Below are 16,142 nucleotides of genomic sequence, written 5' to 3'. Positions count from 1 at the left end.
TGGGGGAACCAGACTTCCCGTCGGCAGAGGAAAAAGGATTCCAGGCTAGGAGGAGACTCTATGGTGGGGGAACCAGACTTCCCGTCGGCAGAGGAAAAAGGATTCCAGGCTAGGAGGAGATTCTATGGTGGGGGAACCAGACTTCCCATCGGCAGAGGAAAAAGGACTCTATGCTAGGAGGCGACTCTATGGTGGGGGAACCAGACTTTCCATCAGCAGAGGAAAAAGGACTCCAGGCTAGGAGGAGACTCTATGGTGGGGGAACCAGACTTCCTGTCAGCAGAGGAAAAAGGACTCCATGCTAGGAGGTGACTCTATGGTGGGGGAACCAGACTTCCCGTCAGCAGAGGAAAAGGATTCCAGGCTAGGAGGAGACTCTATGGTGGGGGAACCAGACTTCCCGTCAGCAGAGGAAAAAGGACTCCAGGCTAGGAGGAGACTCTATGGTGGGGGAACCAGACTTCCCGTCAGCAGAGGAAAAAGGGTTCCAGGCTAGGAGGAGACTCTATGGTGGGGGAACCAGACTTCCCGTCAGCAGAGAAAAAAGGATTCCAGGCTAGGAGGAGACTCTATGGTGGGGGAACCAGACTTCCCGTCAGCAGAGGAAAAAGGACTCCAGGCTAGGAGGATACTCTGGTGGGGGAACCAGACTTCCCATCAGCAGAGGAAAAAGGACTCCAGGCTAGGAGGAGACTCTATGGTGGGGGAACCAGACTTCCCGTCAGCAGAGGAAAAGGATTCCAGGCTAGGAGGAGACTCTATGGTGGGGGAACCAGACTTCCCATCAGCAGAGGAAAAAGGACTCCAGGCTAGGAGGAGACTCTATGGTGGGGGAACCAGACTTCCCATCAGCAGAGGAAAAAGTACTCCATGCTAGGAGGAGACTCTATGGTGGGGGAACCAGACTTCCCATCGGCAGAGGAAAAAGGATTCCAGGCTAGGAGGAGACTCTATGGTGGGGGAACCAGACTTCCCGTCAGCAGAGGAAAAAGGACTCCATGCTAGGAGGAGACTCTATGGTGGGGGAACCAGACTTCCCGTCAGCAGAGGAAAAAGGACTCCATGCTAGGAGGAGACTCTATGGTGGGGGAACCAGACTTCCCGTCAGCAGAGGAAAAAGGACTCCAGGCTAGGAGGAGACTCTATGGTGGGGGAACCAGACTTCCCGTCAGCAGAGGAAAAGGATTCCAGGCTAGGAGGAGACTCTATGGTGGGGGAACTAGATTTCTGTTTGGCAGAGGAAGGACACGTTGCAGTAGTAAGTTGCTACTGGTACTGGTATACCAATAGCAGCCGCCATGTTGAGCAATTTGCACACGACCACTCCGATGCCAATCCTATGGGCGCCGCCATATTTTTTTCTTCGATTTTGCTTCTGCGCAGGCGTGTCCACATCATGTTTTTGCTTCTGCTCATGTGCAGGAAGCAAAAGTGCTATAAAATTGTTTTAAGGGGTTTTTTTTTCAGGTTGTTTTAAAGTAATTCTGATTTCTGTGTTAAATATGTAATTTATACTGTAAGCCAGTCTGAGTCTCAGGAGAAGGGTGGCCTAGAAATCAAATCAGATCAATCAATCAATCAATCACTAGTTAGGTCCCACAGAGTGGGTCTTCTCCGGGTCCCATCAACTAAACAATGCCGCTTGGCAGGACCCAGGGGAAGAGCCTTCTCTGTGGCGGCCCCGGCCCTCTGGAACCAACTCCTCCCAGAGATTAGAATTGCCCCCACCTTTCGTAAGCTCCTTAAAACCCACCTCTGCCGTCAGGCATGGGGGAATTGAGATGCTCTTTCCCCTAGGCCTTTACAATTTTATGCATGGTATGTCTGTATGTATGTTTGGTTTTTATATTAATGGGTTTTTAATTGTTTTTAATATTGGATTATTATTGTACACTGTTTTATTACTGCTGTTAGCCACCCCGAGTCTCCGGAGAGGGGCGGCATACAAATCCAATAAATAAATAAATAAATAAGTACTGATCTGTCTGCTCTCTGATTGACAGATATTCCTGACTTTTTCGGACTTGCCAACCTTACAGAACGGAGAGTCCTATTCGTGCTTTTTTGGAGAATATAAGAGCCCAGCTATATTGATGGGTTCAGACATTATGTGCCCCTCGCCAGAGCCCAAGTATACCCCAAGTTTGAATGCAGAGACAGGTAAGTGACATGTTTGGAAAGATCTCGGGTGGAAATGCTTTAGGAAGAATAAAACAGGCCTCTGTGCAAGAATGAAATGGGAAATAGTTTGCTTTATCATGGTACCGATTGGTTCTTGAGCTTTGTGGTATGAGATACAGGGCTAGAACGAACATCCTTTTTCAGTCTCAGGGCCACATATCTTTTCATTCTGTCTTGCTTTAAAAACGCAAAGGTGTGAGTAGAATAATTAATGGCATTACCCCAAGGCCTGAAACTGGACTGGTATTTTACGACAGGTTACTCCCTAAGTTCCTGTGTCAAAAAATTATAAAAATATGTAAAAAATATGACTTTAGCAACTGAGTTGTCGAAGCATGGAACTCATTACCGGACTCCGTGGTGTCAGGTTCCTTAGAGGTCAGTAAGGGGCAAGCATAAGTGCACTAGTGTGCCTTCCGTCCCCTGTCCAATTGTCTCTCCTATATTTTATATATCTTTTCTCCCATTCATATATCCTTTCCTCTACTCTTCATTGGCGTATTCTATTCTCATGTCTTTTTTTCTATCCTTTCCCTGATATTTACTACTACATGTTTTTATTCTCTTTAACTTTCCATTTGTATTGGACAAAATAAATAAATAAATAAATAAGTGTGTATGTATGTATGTATGCTACCAATATGTACTTAACAAAATAAATAAAATAAATAAAGTTCACCATCACTGCTCTAGGAGAAGACACGAAGCCTGCTGTAGGTTTTCTATAGCATGATTCATCTTCAAGCTTAGGTAAGTGATGGGCTTTGAGTAGGTTATATTCAGTCCTTAGTTTAGCCCTCTGAGAGAGAGAGAGAGAGGGAGGAAGGGAGGAAGGTAAAAAGGAAGCTGGAGGATGGATACTACCACCACATACTTTTAATTTTGTGTCCCAGCTGTCTGTGGCTCCACAAACCCCCCCAAGAGGAAACAGTCCTCAACAGGGATCAGCCCTCCCTATTTCAACAGACCCTCCTGCAAAGCCAGATTTAAGTCATGATAGGTATTAGTAACCTGGGAACCATAAATGTTGCAGCTTCATGAATGTGGTTCGGATCAATATTGTGTTAAAATACTAGCCTCAAAGAAGCTTTATGTTTATCCCAGGCATGTTTAAATTCAGTTAAATCCACAATAACTGAATTTAAAAATGCCTGGAATAACATATATCCATCCTAAGATAAAATACAGGAAATAGTATAAGGGCAGACTAGATGGACCAGGAGGCCTTTTTCTGCCGTCCATCTTCTATGTTTCTATGTTTAGCTTCCCTTCAGCCAGTTCTCTGAATAAGTAGTCCTCGACATATGACTGTAGTGGGCCCCACCCATTTCTGCCATAAGTCGTCAACACTATTAAAACTAGTCAGTCACGTGACTTACCTGATTTAAGAATTTTTGAGACAATCGTTTGGCGAACGCTGCAGTTGTTAACCAAATGTGTGGTTCAAATGCATTTGAAAGTGTTGGTTTTCAGGAAAATTATTGTAAAAAAATTGTCACCTGACCACAGGATGCTGTAAACAACCTTAAATGTTGCCATGTTGCCGAGCGCCTGAAGTTTGGTGACAATCCAGGTCATAAGTAGACCAAACGTTGGTCTTCAAATGGTTGCTCAGTGACCGGTTGTAAGTCAAGGTATCTTTAATTCTTCCTGTTTATCTTATCTTCGGGACCGCCTGCTGCCACACGAATCCCAGCGACCGATTAGATCCCACAGAGTTGGCCTTTTCCGGGTCCCGTTGACTAAACAATGCCTTCTGGCGAGACCCAGGGGAAGAGCCTTCTCTGTGGCAGCCCCGGCCCTCTGGAACCAACTCCCCCCAGAGATTAGGACTGCCCCCACCCTCCTTGCCTTTCGAAAGCTCCTAAAAAACCCACCTATGTCGCCAGGCATGGGGAAACTGATACACCCCTTAGCTACTATGGTTTTTTTATGTATGGTTCGTTAGGTTGTGTGACTGTTTTTATAATTAGGGTTTTAAATTCCTTTTGACATTAGATTTGTACATTGTGTTTTGCTGTTGTGAGCCGCTCCGAGTCCTCAGAGAAGGGCAGCATACAAATCTAATAAATTATTATTATTGTTATTGTTATTATTATGTATGTTAAAGCATAGACCCCAAACTTGGCAACTTTAAGTCTTGTGGACTTCAACTCCCAGAATTCTCCAGCCAGCAGAGCTGGCTGCAGAATTCTGGGAATTGAAGTCCGCAAGCCTTAAAGTTGCCATGTTTAAAGACTTCTGGCCTAGACAGAAGAAGCAAGAAATATTGCTATGCAAGTCCCTCATACAAACTCCAGCTGCAGACGCTGTTTGCTGTGGCACCACCTTTGAAGCCTGCCTGATTTCCATTTTCAGACCACATCACCATTCAGCTGGAGGTGCGCTTCCACGACATCTTCATTGCCTCAACAACTTTCTCCTTTTATGACTGTTCTGCGGTGGCTTCCGTGAGGAGATCTGCACCGTACGTCCACGAAGAGACCTTTCCCTTTCCCCAGGTTGCCTCCCCTCCCCCACCATTGCATTCTCAGCTTTGATTTTGTTGGGTCTACTCAACAGCTGTCGCGTTCTTGTCCTTTAGGTGCCAGGGATGCGTGAGCAGCCGTTGGGGGTGTAACTGGTGCGTCCATCAACACTTCTGCACCCACAAAACCGTTTGTGAAAATGGGGCTATCATCTACAATAAAAAGGTAGGGTTTTTTAAAAAATAGGTCTTTCTGTGAGCCACCCCGAATCTTCGGAGAAGGGCGGCATACAAATCTAATAAGTAAGTAAGTAAGTAAGTAAATAAGTAAGTAAGTAAATAAGTAAGTAAGTAAATCAATCAATAAATAAATAAGAGAGAGAGAGCGAAAGAAAGAGAGAGAGAGAAAGAAAGAAAGAAAGAAAGAAAGAAAGAAAGAAAGAAAGAGCCTCGATGGTGTGGTAGTTAAAGTGCAATACTACACGCTACTTCTGCTGATCACCGTCTGCCAGCAGTTTGGCAGATCCAATCTCACCAGGCTCAAGGTTGACTCGCCTTCCATCCTTCCAAGGTCGATAAAATGAGGACCCAGATTGTTGGGGGCAATATATGCTTAGTCTCTGTAAACCACTTAGAGAGGGTTGTAAAGCACTGTGAAGTGTTATATAAGTCTAAATGCTATTGCTAAACGACAAAACTACACCTCACCTATTTTGGCTAATCAAGATCACGTGAAGTGTTAATACCACTTTCTAAGGCCTTGGTAAGGCCAAACCTGGAATACTGCATTCAGGTTTGGTCACCATGATGCAAAAAGGATGTTGAGACTCTAGAAAAAGTGCAGAGAAGAGCGACAAAGATGAGTAGGGGACTGGAGGCTAAAACATATGAAGAACGGTTGGAAGTGGGCATGGCTAGTTTAATGAAAAGAAGGACCAGTGGAGACATCATAGTAGTGTTCTAATATCTCGGGGGTTGCCGTAAAGAAAAATGAATCAACCTATTCTCCAAAGCACCTGAGAGTAGAACAAGAAGCAATGGGTGGAAACTAAACAAGGACAGAAATAACTTAGAACTAAGGAGAAATTTCCTCATAGTCAGAATGGTTGATGAGTGGAACAACTTGTCTTCAAGTTCTGAATGGTCCAACACTGGAAGTTTTTAAGAAGATGTTGGATAACCATCTGTCTGAAATAATAATAATAATAATAATAATAATAATAATAATAATAATATATTAGATTTGTATGCCGCCCCTCTCTGAGGACTTGGAGTGTAGTGTAAGGTTTCCTGCCTAAGTAAGGGATTGGACTAGAAGACCTCCAAGGTCCCTTCCAACTCTGTTATTGTTGTTGTTATTATTGTTATTATTACTATTATTACTATTACTACTACTACTACTACTACTACTACTACTACTACTACTATGGGGCAATTCACAAAGCAACTGTGTTGGGTAGAATTTGTAGCAAAAGGAAACCAGGCCTCCAAAGAACATGGCAGCTGGACACCATCAAAGCTGACTCCAGCCAGGGCATAGCAAAAAAACACAAAGAAGCAGTGCAAGGTAGAATAGAATCGCCAAGAGTCGGACACGACTGAATGGATAATACTATTATCATGAGCAGCAGCATCAGTCTTCTTCTGTGAGAATGATGACAGTGGGGGATTGGTGAAATGCAAGTGTGTGAGCACGTGTACATATTTAATAAGCAGCCCTAGATCCAAATGGCAATAAAAACGCTGGGGATGAAAAGATAGTTTGTTCCCAAGCTTATAAGAATCTTAGCTCAGGTGGACCATGAGTCTGGTTTAGAATATCAGATCCTCGTAGAGACTTGAATATTTCTGGACACAATAACAACAACAACAAGTTGGAAGGGACCTTGGAGGTCTTCTAGTCCAACCCCCTGCTTAGGCAGGAAACCCTACACCACTTCAGACAAATAGTTATCCAACATCTTCTTTATGCAACTTTATGCACTTCTATTTCTACTAGTTTTTTCTCATCATTCCTATCACCCTTTTCCTCCCACTTAGGACTATATGGCTGTAACTTGTTACTTGTCTCCTAAGATTTTTAAGATTGTTTCTTCATTGCTTATTTGACCCCTATGACAATCATTAAGTGTTGTATCACATGATTCTTGACAAATGTATCTTTTTCTTTTATGTACACTGGGAGCATATGCACCAAAGACAAATTCCTTGTGTGTCCAATCACACTTGGCCAATAAAGAATTCTATTCTATTCTATTCTATTCTATTCTATTCTATTCTAAACAAAGGTTATACAACTTCTCAAGTAAGCCTGGGAATCAGTGGGTTGCAGACACCCAAAGCTGCATACACAGAGGGGCAGGAGCGGCAACCCCCATCTAGGGAGCAACCCACCCCTAGTTGGTATTGCAGATGCCCTACTACTGTCTTAGCATGTCCACTATCACAACACACCCTAATGTGGTTCATTTGTTTGCAGATGGCATTGATGGCAGAAAAAGACCTAGTGGTCCATCTAGTTTGCCCTTATACTATTTCTTGTATGTTAGGGTGGATATGTGTTTATCCCAGGCATGTTTAAATGTGCAAAAAACGGCAACAAGAATGATCAAGGAAGTGGAGCCCCTCCCTTAGGAAACCAGGTTGCAATGCCTTGGTCTCTTCAGCCTTGAAAGACGGCGTCGAAGGGTGACTTGATCGAAGGGTATAAAATCATGCATGGGATAGAAAAGATGGATAGAGAAAAATTATTTTCTCTATCACACAATACTAGGATGAGGGGGCACTCTCTAAAGCTCATAGGTAAGAAAGTGAGGACAAATCAAGGGAAATATTTCTTCACCCAGAGGGTCGTTGGTATATGGAATTCACTTCCAGAAGAGGTTGTGACAGCTGTCAGCCTGGATAGCTTCAAGGCAGGATTAGACAGATTCATGGATGCCAAGTGTATCGGTGGTTATTGAAACATATGTCCATGTGCCGCCTCTATGTTGGTTGAGGCAGGCAGGATTCCCTTGGGTACCATTTGTTGGGGGTCAGGGGAAAGGGAGGGTCTTGCCTTCTCTTTCTGCTCAAGATCCCCATGGACAATTGGTGGGCTACTATGTGACACAGAATGCTGGACTCGACTGATTCAGCATGGCTCTTCTTATGTTCTAAATTCAGTTACTGTGGATTTACCAACCATGTCTGCTGGAAGTTTGTTCCAAGCATCTACTACTCTTTCTACTACTCTTGAACCCAGCCAACAGTGTGACAGAGCTGGTTTTGTGATTTGGCATGTTGTATGAACTCAGCCACAGAGTGTGGCCTCCTCCTGATCCTGTTTTCACCCTATCTCTTCTCTGTTTTCTTTCACTTCTCCAGACTCAAACACTGGACTCCAGCCCGTTCCCTTCCTCGGCCACTCCAAGCACAACGCAGCCCTCTTTGCCTATTTTGGCCACGGAACCCCCTACGCTCTCCGAAACACCAGGGACTACTTCCATTCCTGCTCCCACCACCGTCCCCATTATCTACACTAGCCTGCCAGCCACTTCTGCCCCGCCGACTACTTTGAAGCCCGAAACCCTTACTTTCATGGAGGCGCCTCTATCCACCCCGAGTATTGTTATTTTGCTGGAGACAACCCAGGATTCTCTGACGTTGCCTCCCACTGAAGTGCCCACTACCGTGACCGTCGGCCCTACCTCAGACTATCTCTCCAGCAGCCAACTGGAGATACTTTCTACCGCGGTGCAGCCTACTTCGGAACCAGCTGCGGATCCAGAAGATGGCTCTACCGACTCTTCGACTGCCATGTATAGCACACCGCAGCCTGTTCTAGAGGGAAAGACTTCTTTCCTCGAAGCCGAAAGCTCCTCCACTCCGTCTCCTGCCCCTGCGTCTTCTCCCCTCACCCCTAACCAGACCGGAAGCCCTTCCGCGTCTACTAGCCTGCCACCCATTGACCCGGAGACTGAGCCTCCCATTCTCGAGTTGCCTTATCCTACCGACCTTCCGAAATGGCTTCCTCCCGAAGACATCGCAGAACCGCAGGAGAGTGAGGAATGGATGGTTTCCCTGCCACCTGAAAACGACACCTCCTCTTTCTCTGCCTCCATCCTTCTCTCGGGGGACGGGGACTCCTCTGAGAGCGACGTCTCTGATTTTCCTCGAATCCTGAACCAAGCGCTAGATTATCAATATGATGCACCTGGATTTCTGGAGTTGGTGAGTCTCATGCTTCGCTTCAGAAATATACAGATGTTATTGCATGGTTGGTTGGCCGGTTTACTTTGCATACACGTGCAGGGGGAGCGCAGAGGGAATAGGAAGTTTGTGCACTATTTATCTATCTATCTATCAATCTATCTATCTATCTATCTATCTATCTATCTATCTATCTATCTATCTATCTATCTATCTAATCTGTCTATCTATCTATCTATCTATCTATCTATCTATCTATCTATCTATCTATTTATTGGATTTGTATGCCGCCCCTCTCCGCAGACTCGGGGCGGCTAACAACAATGATAAAAACAGCATGTAACAATCCAATTAATAAAACAATTAAAAACCCTTATAATAAAACCAAACATACACACAAACATACCATGCATAACTTGTAATGGCCTAGGGGGAAGGAATATCTTAACTCCCCCATGCCTGGCGGCATAAGTGAGTGTTGAGTAGTTTACAAAAGACAGGGAGGGTGGGGGCAGTTCTAATCTCCGGGGGGAGTTGGTTTCAGAGGGCCGGGGCCGCCACAGAGAAGGCTCTTCCCCTGGGGCCCGCCAAACGACATTGTTTAGTCGACGGGACCCGGAGAAGGCCAACTCTGTGGGACCTTATCAGTCGCTGGGACTCTTGCGGTAGCAGGCGGTTCCGGAGGTAATCTGGTCCAATGCCATGTAGGGCTTTGTATTGAATAATTAACAGCTTTTTTTGTCCTTCCTTCTCTAGTACCTTAGTATGATCCTTAATAACTGTTAAAATAGGAAATAATTAAATAGTATGTTTTTACCCATAAATGCTTTAATCATTATTTAGAACTGAACTTTTATAGCAATGAAAGAAAATTGAGCTACTTGCCTAATCTGTTATCATACTGAACCTTGTGGGTTCAGGACAAAACCTTAAAATGTTCCTGTGCTCCTCAACAAATAATGCTGTCCGTCATTAGTCCTTTTGGTGGCTAGTCAAATAATGTGACTTAAAAAGAGTCCAAGAACCTATTTTGGTTGGTAAGCCACTCCCACCCAGTCACATGAACTTTAAGCCACCTCCCCAGTCACATGATTTTCAAGCCACTCCCACCTGGTGACAAGGCCGGCAAGCCACTCCTACCCAGTCACATAACCATCAAGCCACATCCACAAAATAAGCCACGGCCACAGTGTGGCAGTAAAAAATTTGGCAGCCCATCCCTGTTGCAGGTAGTCCTCAAATTACAGCCATTTGTTTATTTGACTGAAAGAGTAGTAGATTCTTGCTGGATTAATCACTATAACTGAGTCTATCCATCGGGCTACTAGTCGTTGCACTGACCACACCCACAGGATCAAGCACAACCCCGATTGTGGCCGTCAAATGAAATCGGGTTTTACACCCCCGGTCTATGCCGAATCCTCTTTTACTCTCTTCAGTGTGTTTGTGTGCTTTCAGACGGAGGAATACAGCTGGGGGCCCGAAGCCTGTCCGTGTGTGACGGGCATCCAGGGATCTTCTTTGATGCCGGTCAACGTGCAGAGAAAGATCACCCTGATTGGACAAAACTTTCACCTCTATCAGGCAAGACTGTGGCCGTGTTGTCAGGTGGGGGAGGGGTGTGTTGTGATCCTGTGCTCTATCTGGAGGGCGTGTAAACCCAATGATGTGCTGGAAACCAACTTGTGAAATCCAATTATTAATTTTTTTGGGGAATTTTGCTTTACAGAACCGAGCCACTAGGCTAGCATTTAACTGGTCTATGATGGTAATAACAATTTGATTGATTGCCTAACTTAGCACGCCAATCAGATGTTCTGCACTGATTGAAATGGAGCAGGGGTGAAATTCAAAAGTGTTTACTGCCATTGCCATGAGTGTGGCATGGCCATCTTGCCTTGGTGGGCATGGCATTTCAAAATCTCCATTCCTAGCCAGCAGTGGTATTTGCCGGTTTCTGAGCTACTCAAAATTTCCACTGCTGCTTGAATTGAATGTATGAAATTTATAAGCCGCCTTTCTCCAATGGACTTGTGGCAGCATATAGAAATAAAACCAGAGCTTGACCAGAACCGGTCAGAACCTGATGAATTTCACCCCTGAAATGGAACCCATCAGGGACAATTCTTAAACATTTACAAGCTCACCATTGCTTGTACCTTTTCTACAACTGTCCTATTCCTCCTGCAAAAATTAATTCTATGAGTTTTGTTGGTGGTGATTGTGAAAGGAAAGATGAAATATGAAGTTTATTTCTGCTCTGTTTCCTTCAAAAACAAGTGTAAAATAGAGCAGGGGTCTCCAACCTTGCCCACTTTAAGACTCGTGGACTTCAATTCCCAGAATTCCTCAGCCAGCTTGAAGTCCACAAGTCTTAAAGTGGCCAAGGTTGGAGACCCCTAATATAGAGAATCCTCAATCACCAACCACTTGTTCAGAAGTTGTGACGGTGCTGAACAAGTGACACTTACAACCAGGCCGTAAAGTCACTCCATGATAAATAATACTGTTAAGAATGAAAATGCACATGCAAAATTTATGAAATTTTCAAAGTGATTTGGAAATAGAATAGAAAATAATTCTTTATTGGCCAAGTGGGATTGGACACACAAGGAATTTGTCTTTGGTGCATATTGCTCTTGCTGTACATCAAAGAAAATATAAGTTTGTCAAACAATCCAGGGGACAAATAAGCATTGCAATCATATTAGGAACCAGTCAATATAAATCGTAAGTGTTAGATCCGTGCAGGGATATAAGCAACAAAGTTACTAGTCATAAAGTCATTAATGGGATGTGATGATGTGATGAGTGATGGGATGTAACTTGAAATACAGTGTTCCCTGGATTTTCACGGGTTCAAACTTCGCGAAAACTCTATACCACGGTTTTTCAAAAATATTAATTAAAAAAATACTTCGCGGGTTTTTTCCCTATACCACGGTTTTTCCCACCCAATGACGTCATATATCATCGCCAAACTTTCGTCTGCCTTTAATAAATATTTTTTTAAATAAACTTTAATAAATAAACATGGTGAGTAATAATCTAAATGGTTGCTAAGGGAATGGAAAATTGCAATTTGGGGTTTTAAAGTGTTAATGGAAGGCTTGTGATACTGTTCATAGCCAAAAATAGTGCCTTTACTTCCGCATCTCTACTTCGCGGAAATTCGACTTTCGCGGGCGGTCTCGGAACGAAGAGCGCCCACGAAAAGCGAGGGAACACTGTAGTCTAAATGTCATAGTGAAGGCTGATGCATATGCCCAAGGCTAGCTCAGAAAAAGTTAAGAGAGTTACATGGGAGGTTTGGAAAGGAAGGCAGCAATCTCATTCAAAAGAATCAACTCTGCTTTTCTTTCCCCTTCAAGGATAAGGTTTGGGACTACGAATGTGTCTTGGTTCTGGAGGGGAAGACTTTGTTGGTAGAGGCTTACATCGAACAAAATGAAAACGACCCCTCCATTTTCTACATCACGTGCCACTTACATCAGGTAAAGGGCTTCATGGGAGCAGAGCCCCCATTCCCCTAGCTTTGCTCTCAACCTTTGTTTATTGATTGATACCCGATTTTCCTTATTTTTATAAATAACTCAAGGCAGTGAACACGTCTAATACAGGTAATCCTTGACACACAACTTTTAATTTACTGACAGCGGTGGGAAAAAAAGGCAACCAATGACCATTTTTCACACCTATTTTGGTTCATGTGAGATCAAAATTTGGATGCTCTGACAACCAGAATGTATTCATGACCGTTGCAGTGTTCCGGAGTCATTTGATCCACTTCTTTTGTGTGACCTTCTGAGAAGCAAAGTCAAAGGGGAAACCAGATTCTAATTCAAATTCAAAGCCATGTTACTGTTCTGGTTCCTGGTAGAAGTTGAGTAATTACAAATAACTCTCATTAAATGCATCATTTCATGAAATAAGCAACTCTGTTTATTTCTCTGCTCTCTTGCACTTCAACACATTCCAGACATCAATCGGTCCGTTATCTCTCTTCTAGCCGCATATCTCACATTCCTTTTTCTGCTTCATTTAGACAAGATTTATTTCCTAAATACATAGCTTTCAAAAAGACAGCAGCACTGACTAAATGCAGTACAAAATACTTTGGCTTACTTTACCTTGGCGAGGCACCTCCATATTTCCTTTCAGCAATGTTGAAACTTCACCCTTCTTCTCCACTAGCCCCCAGACGTGCCAATTACCTCACTACAATATTTAACCCATTCCTCTCCTTAATATCTTCTTCCAGACACCTGTTCTCTACGTTTTTGGGCCCTTCTGAATTTAGGATTAACCCAGCGAGCGTCTGATTCTCCCTCGCTAGATCCTGAACTCATAGCCCCATCCTGTGGCTGGCCTCCCACCTGTTCTACTACTGTAACCCCGGGCCCCCCACCAGTGTTCCCTCTAATTTTTTTGGGTGGTGGGCGGAAAAGTATAGTGTCTGAGCAGCAGTCCCTTTGGGACTGGGCGGCACTCTTTCCCTCTCACTCTTTCCCTCTCGGCTTCTGGGCAGGTTTGAAAAACTCTGAGTTGATGATGATTTTTAAGTGAGCCATTGCTCACTGCTCAGCTTAGAGGGAACTATGCCCCCCACTACTTCATAAACACTATCTGAATCCGAGACCTCAATATCTTCATCATCCTCCAACTGATCAGGAGTATGTACAACAGTTACTAATTTAACAACCGCAGAGACTCGCTTCACAGCTGTGGCAAGGAAAGTTGTAAAAAGGGCAAAAATTTCACTTAACTGCCGTCGTACTGAACATACATTGTGGTCTCAGTGGATGCCGAAAGTCGAGGACTATCTGTACTCCCTCCTTCCCCTATTTTCCCCACAACAACAGCTTTGTGGGCTGAGTTGGGTTGGGAGAGAGAATGGCCTAGCTGGCTTTATGCCTAAAGTGGGATTAAAGCTGTAGTGGGGTTTGAATTAGTTTGCTACCAGTTCGTGCGCATAACAGGTGGGTGGGCGGAGCCTCCCGCTGCCATCACTGGATTAGAACTCTAGGCTGGTGCCTCAACCACTAGACCAGATTGGCTCTCATATATATATACCACATACCTCCCAGAAACCAATAGGAACACACAGAGTTGGCCTCGTCCAGGTTCCGTCGACTAAGCAATGCAGGTTGGCGAGACCACGGGGGAGGGCCTTCTCCGTGGCTGCCCCGGCTCTATGGAACCAACTCTCCCCTGATGCCCATACTGCTCCCAACGTACTGGCCTTCTGAAAGGCCACGAAGATCTGGCTCTGCCGACAGGCCTAGTAGCCATGAATTGTACATCTTTCATGGCCAAACTGTAAGAATGGTGTGTGTGTATATGATTATGTCTTTTTTTAATAAATGGGTTTTAATAAATGGGTTTTATATTATATTCAACTTCTCTTTTTGCTTTGTATCTTTTGTATTGTATTGTGATTTTGTAAGCCGCCCTGAGTCCTTTGGGATTGGGCGGCATAGAAGTCAAATGAATGAATGAATGAATGAATGAATGAATGAATGAATGAATGAATGAATGAAATGTTACATCTATAGATTATAGTTGTCGGCTATGAAAAAGTTTGTCTGCCTTGGAATATGATGCCTGGTGGGGCTGAGAGGCAAAAAAGAAGTTGTGATGCTCTTTCAATATACCAGGGTGACTCCACAGAAAAATCACACATAACCCTTCCCTGGTACAAGCTGATACACGAGATGAGCCTGTACCCTAATGGCTAAGACCTTTGCCTTGTAAAGCAGAGGCCCCAGGTTCAAATCCCAGTCAAAGGGTGCAGCTACCCTACGGAGGCAAATAAGCCTGAAGGAGATCTATAGAAGTCTCCCTTCCTTTTCATTATCAGCATATGTGTGTGTGTATGTGTGTGTCACATGTTTTTGCTGAATTTGAAAATTAAGGGAAACTAGGATCTATTTCGGCCTTGTTTTGGCCTCATCAGCTAGCCATACCCTCACTGAGACTTGAACCTGCAACCTTTGCCTTGTAAGGCATAGAATTAACCTCTAGGCTACAGAATTCAATCCTTTCAGCTCTGTACCAGGGAAAGGTTACCTATTTTTTGTGTTGAATCACCTTGGTATATTGAAGGAACATCACAGCTCCTTTCTTGCCTCTCGGCCCACCCCAGGGCCATTTCCAAGACAGTTAATTTATTCATAGCCGACAAACTATATTCTGTATGTGTCACATGTTTTTGTTGAATTTGAAAACTAAGGGAGACTAGATCTATTTCGGCCTTATTTTGGCCTTATCAGCTAGCCATACCCTCACTGGGACTTGAACCTGCAACCTTGGCCTTGTAAGGCAGAGAATTAACCTCTAGGCTACAGTATCCAATTCCTTCAGCTCTGTACCAGGGAGGGGTTACATATTTTTTGTGTTGAATATATATACAGTGGTACCTCATGATACGAACCCCTCGTCTTACAAACAACCCAAGATACGAACCCAGGGTTCAGAAATTTTTTGCCTCTTCTTACGAACTTTTTCCTTCTTACGAACCCGCTGCCGCCAAAAAGCCTCGCCGCCCGGCTGTCGCTTTTTGAAACAGCCGGGGGGCTTCCCAGCGTCCTCCTGAACCCAAACACCAAACCCGAACTTCCGGGTTCGGCGTTCGGGAGGCCGCCGAGAAGCCCCCGGCTGTTTTAAAAGATGACAGCCGGGCAGAGGGGCTTCTCAGCGGCCTCCCGAACTCCGAACCCAGAAGTTGGGCAAAAGTTCGGGTTCGAGAGGTTGCTGAGAAGCCCCGCCGCCCGCCGCCCGGCTGTCACCTTTTAAAACAGCCGGGGGGCTTCCCAGCGTCCTCCTGCACCTGATCGCCAAATCCGAATTTCCGGGTTTGGCGTTTGGGAGGCCGCCGAGAAACCCCCGGCTGTTTTAAAAGGTGACAGCCGGGCGGCAGTGCTTCTCGGCAGCCTCCCGAACACTGAACCCGGAAGTTCAGCAAAAGTTCGGGTTCGGGAGGCCGCTGAGAAGCCACGCCGCCCAGCTGTCACCTTTTAAAACAGCCGGGCAGCGGGGCTTCTCGGCAGCCTCCCGAACGTCGAACCCGGAAGTCCGAGTTTGGCGTTCGGGTTCAGTAGGACTCTGAGAAGGCCCCCCGGCTGTTTCAAAAGGTAACAGCCGGGTGTCGTCGTTTATTTGCGTTGGGGTTTTTTTGGTTGCATGGATTAATTGACTTTACATTGTTTCCTATGGGAAACAATGTTTTGTCTTACGAACTTTTCATCTTACGAACCTCCCCCCCGGAACCAATTAGGTTTGTAAGATGAGGTATTACTGTATA

At 44.8% G+C, this 16,142-nt stretch overlaps 1 protein-coding gene across 1 annotated transcript in view; it reads left to right on the top strand.

Annotated features, from left to right (window-relative positions):
• LOC139155362 (plexin-B1-like) overlaps positions 1-16,142 on the top strand; it is a 229,951-nt gene that overhangs the window by 131,751 nt on the left and 82,058 nt on the right. The window contains exons 8-13 of the mRNA XM_070730495.1: positions 2,004-2,160; positions 4,540-4,648; positions 4,766-4,874; positions 8,015-8,860; positions 10,298-10,423; positions 12,211-12,333. Coding sequence (XP_070586596.1) covers positions 2,004-2,160; positions 4,540-4,648; positions 4,766-4,874; positions 8,015-8,860; positions 10,298-10,423; positions 12,211-12,333 — 1,470 coding nt within the window. The remainder of the gene's footprint in view (positions 1-2,003; positions 2,161-4,539; positions 4,649-4,765; positions 4,875-8,014; positions 8,861-10,297; positions 10,424-12,210; positions 12,334-16,142) is intronic.

The sequence above is a fragment of the Erythrolamprus reginae genome, unplaced genomic scaffold, assembly GCF_031021105.1.
Source record: "Erythrolamprus reginae isolate rEryReg1 unplaced genomic scaffold, rEryReg1.hap1 H_17, whole genome shotgun sequence".
Lineage (NCBI taxonomy): Eukaryota > Metazoa > Chordata > Lepidosauria > Squamata > Dipsadidae > Erythrolamprus > Erythrolamprus reginae.
Note: the sequence above shows the minus strand (reverse complement) of the source record. Positions and strands in the feature narration are given on the sequence as shown.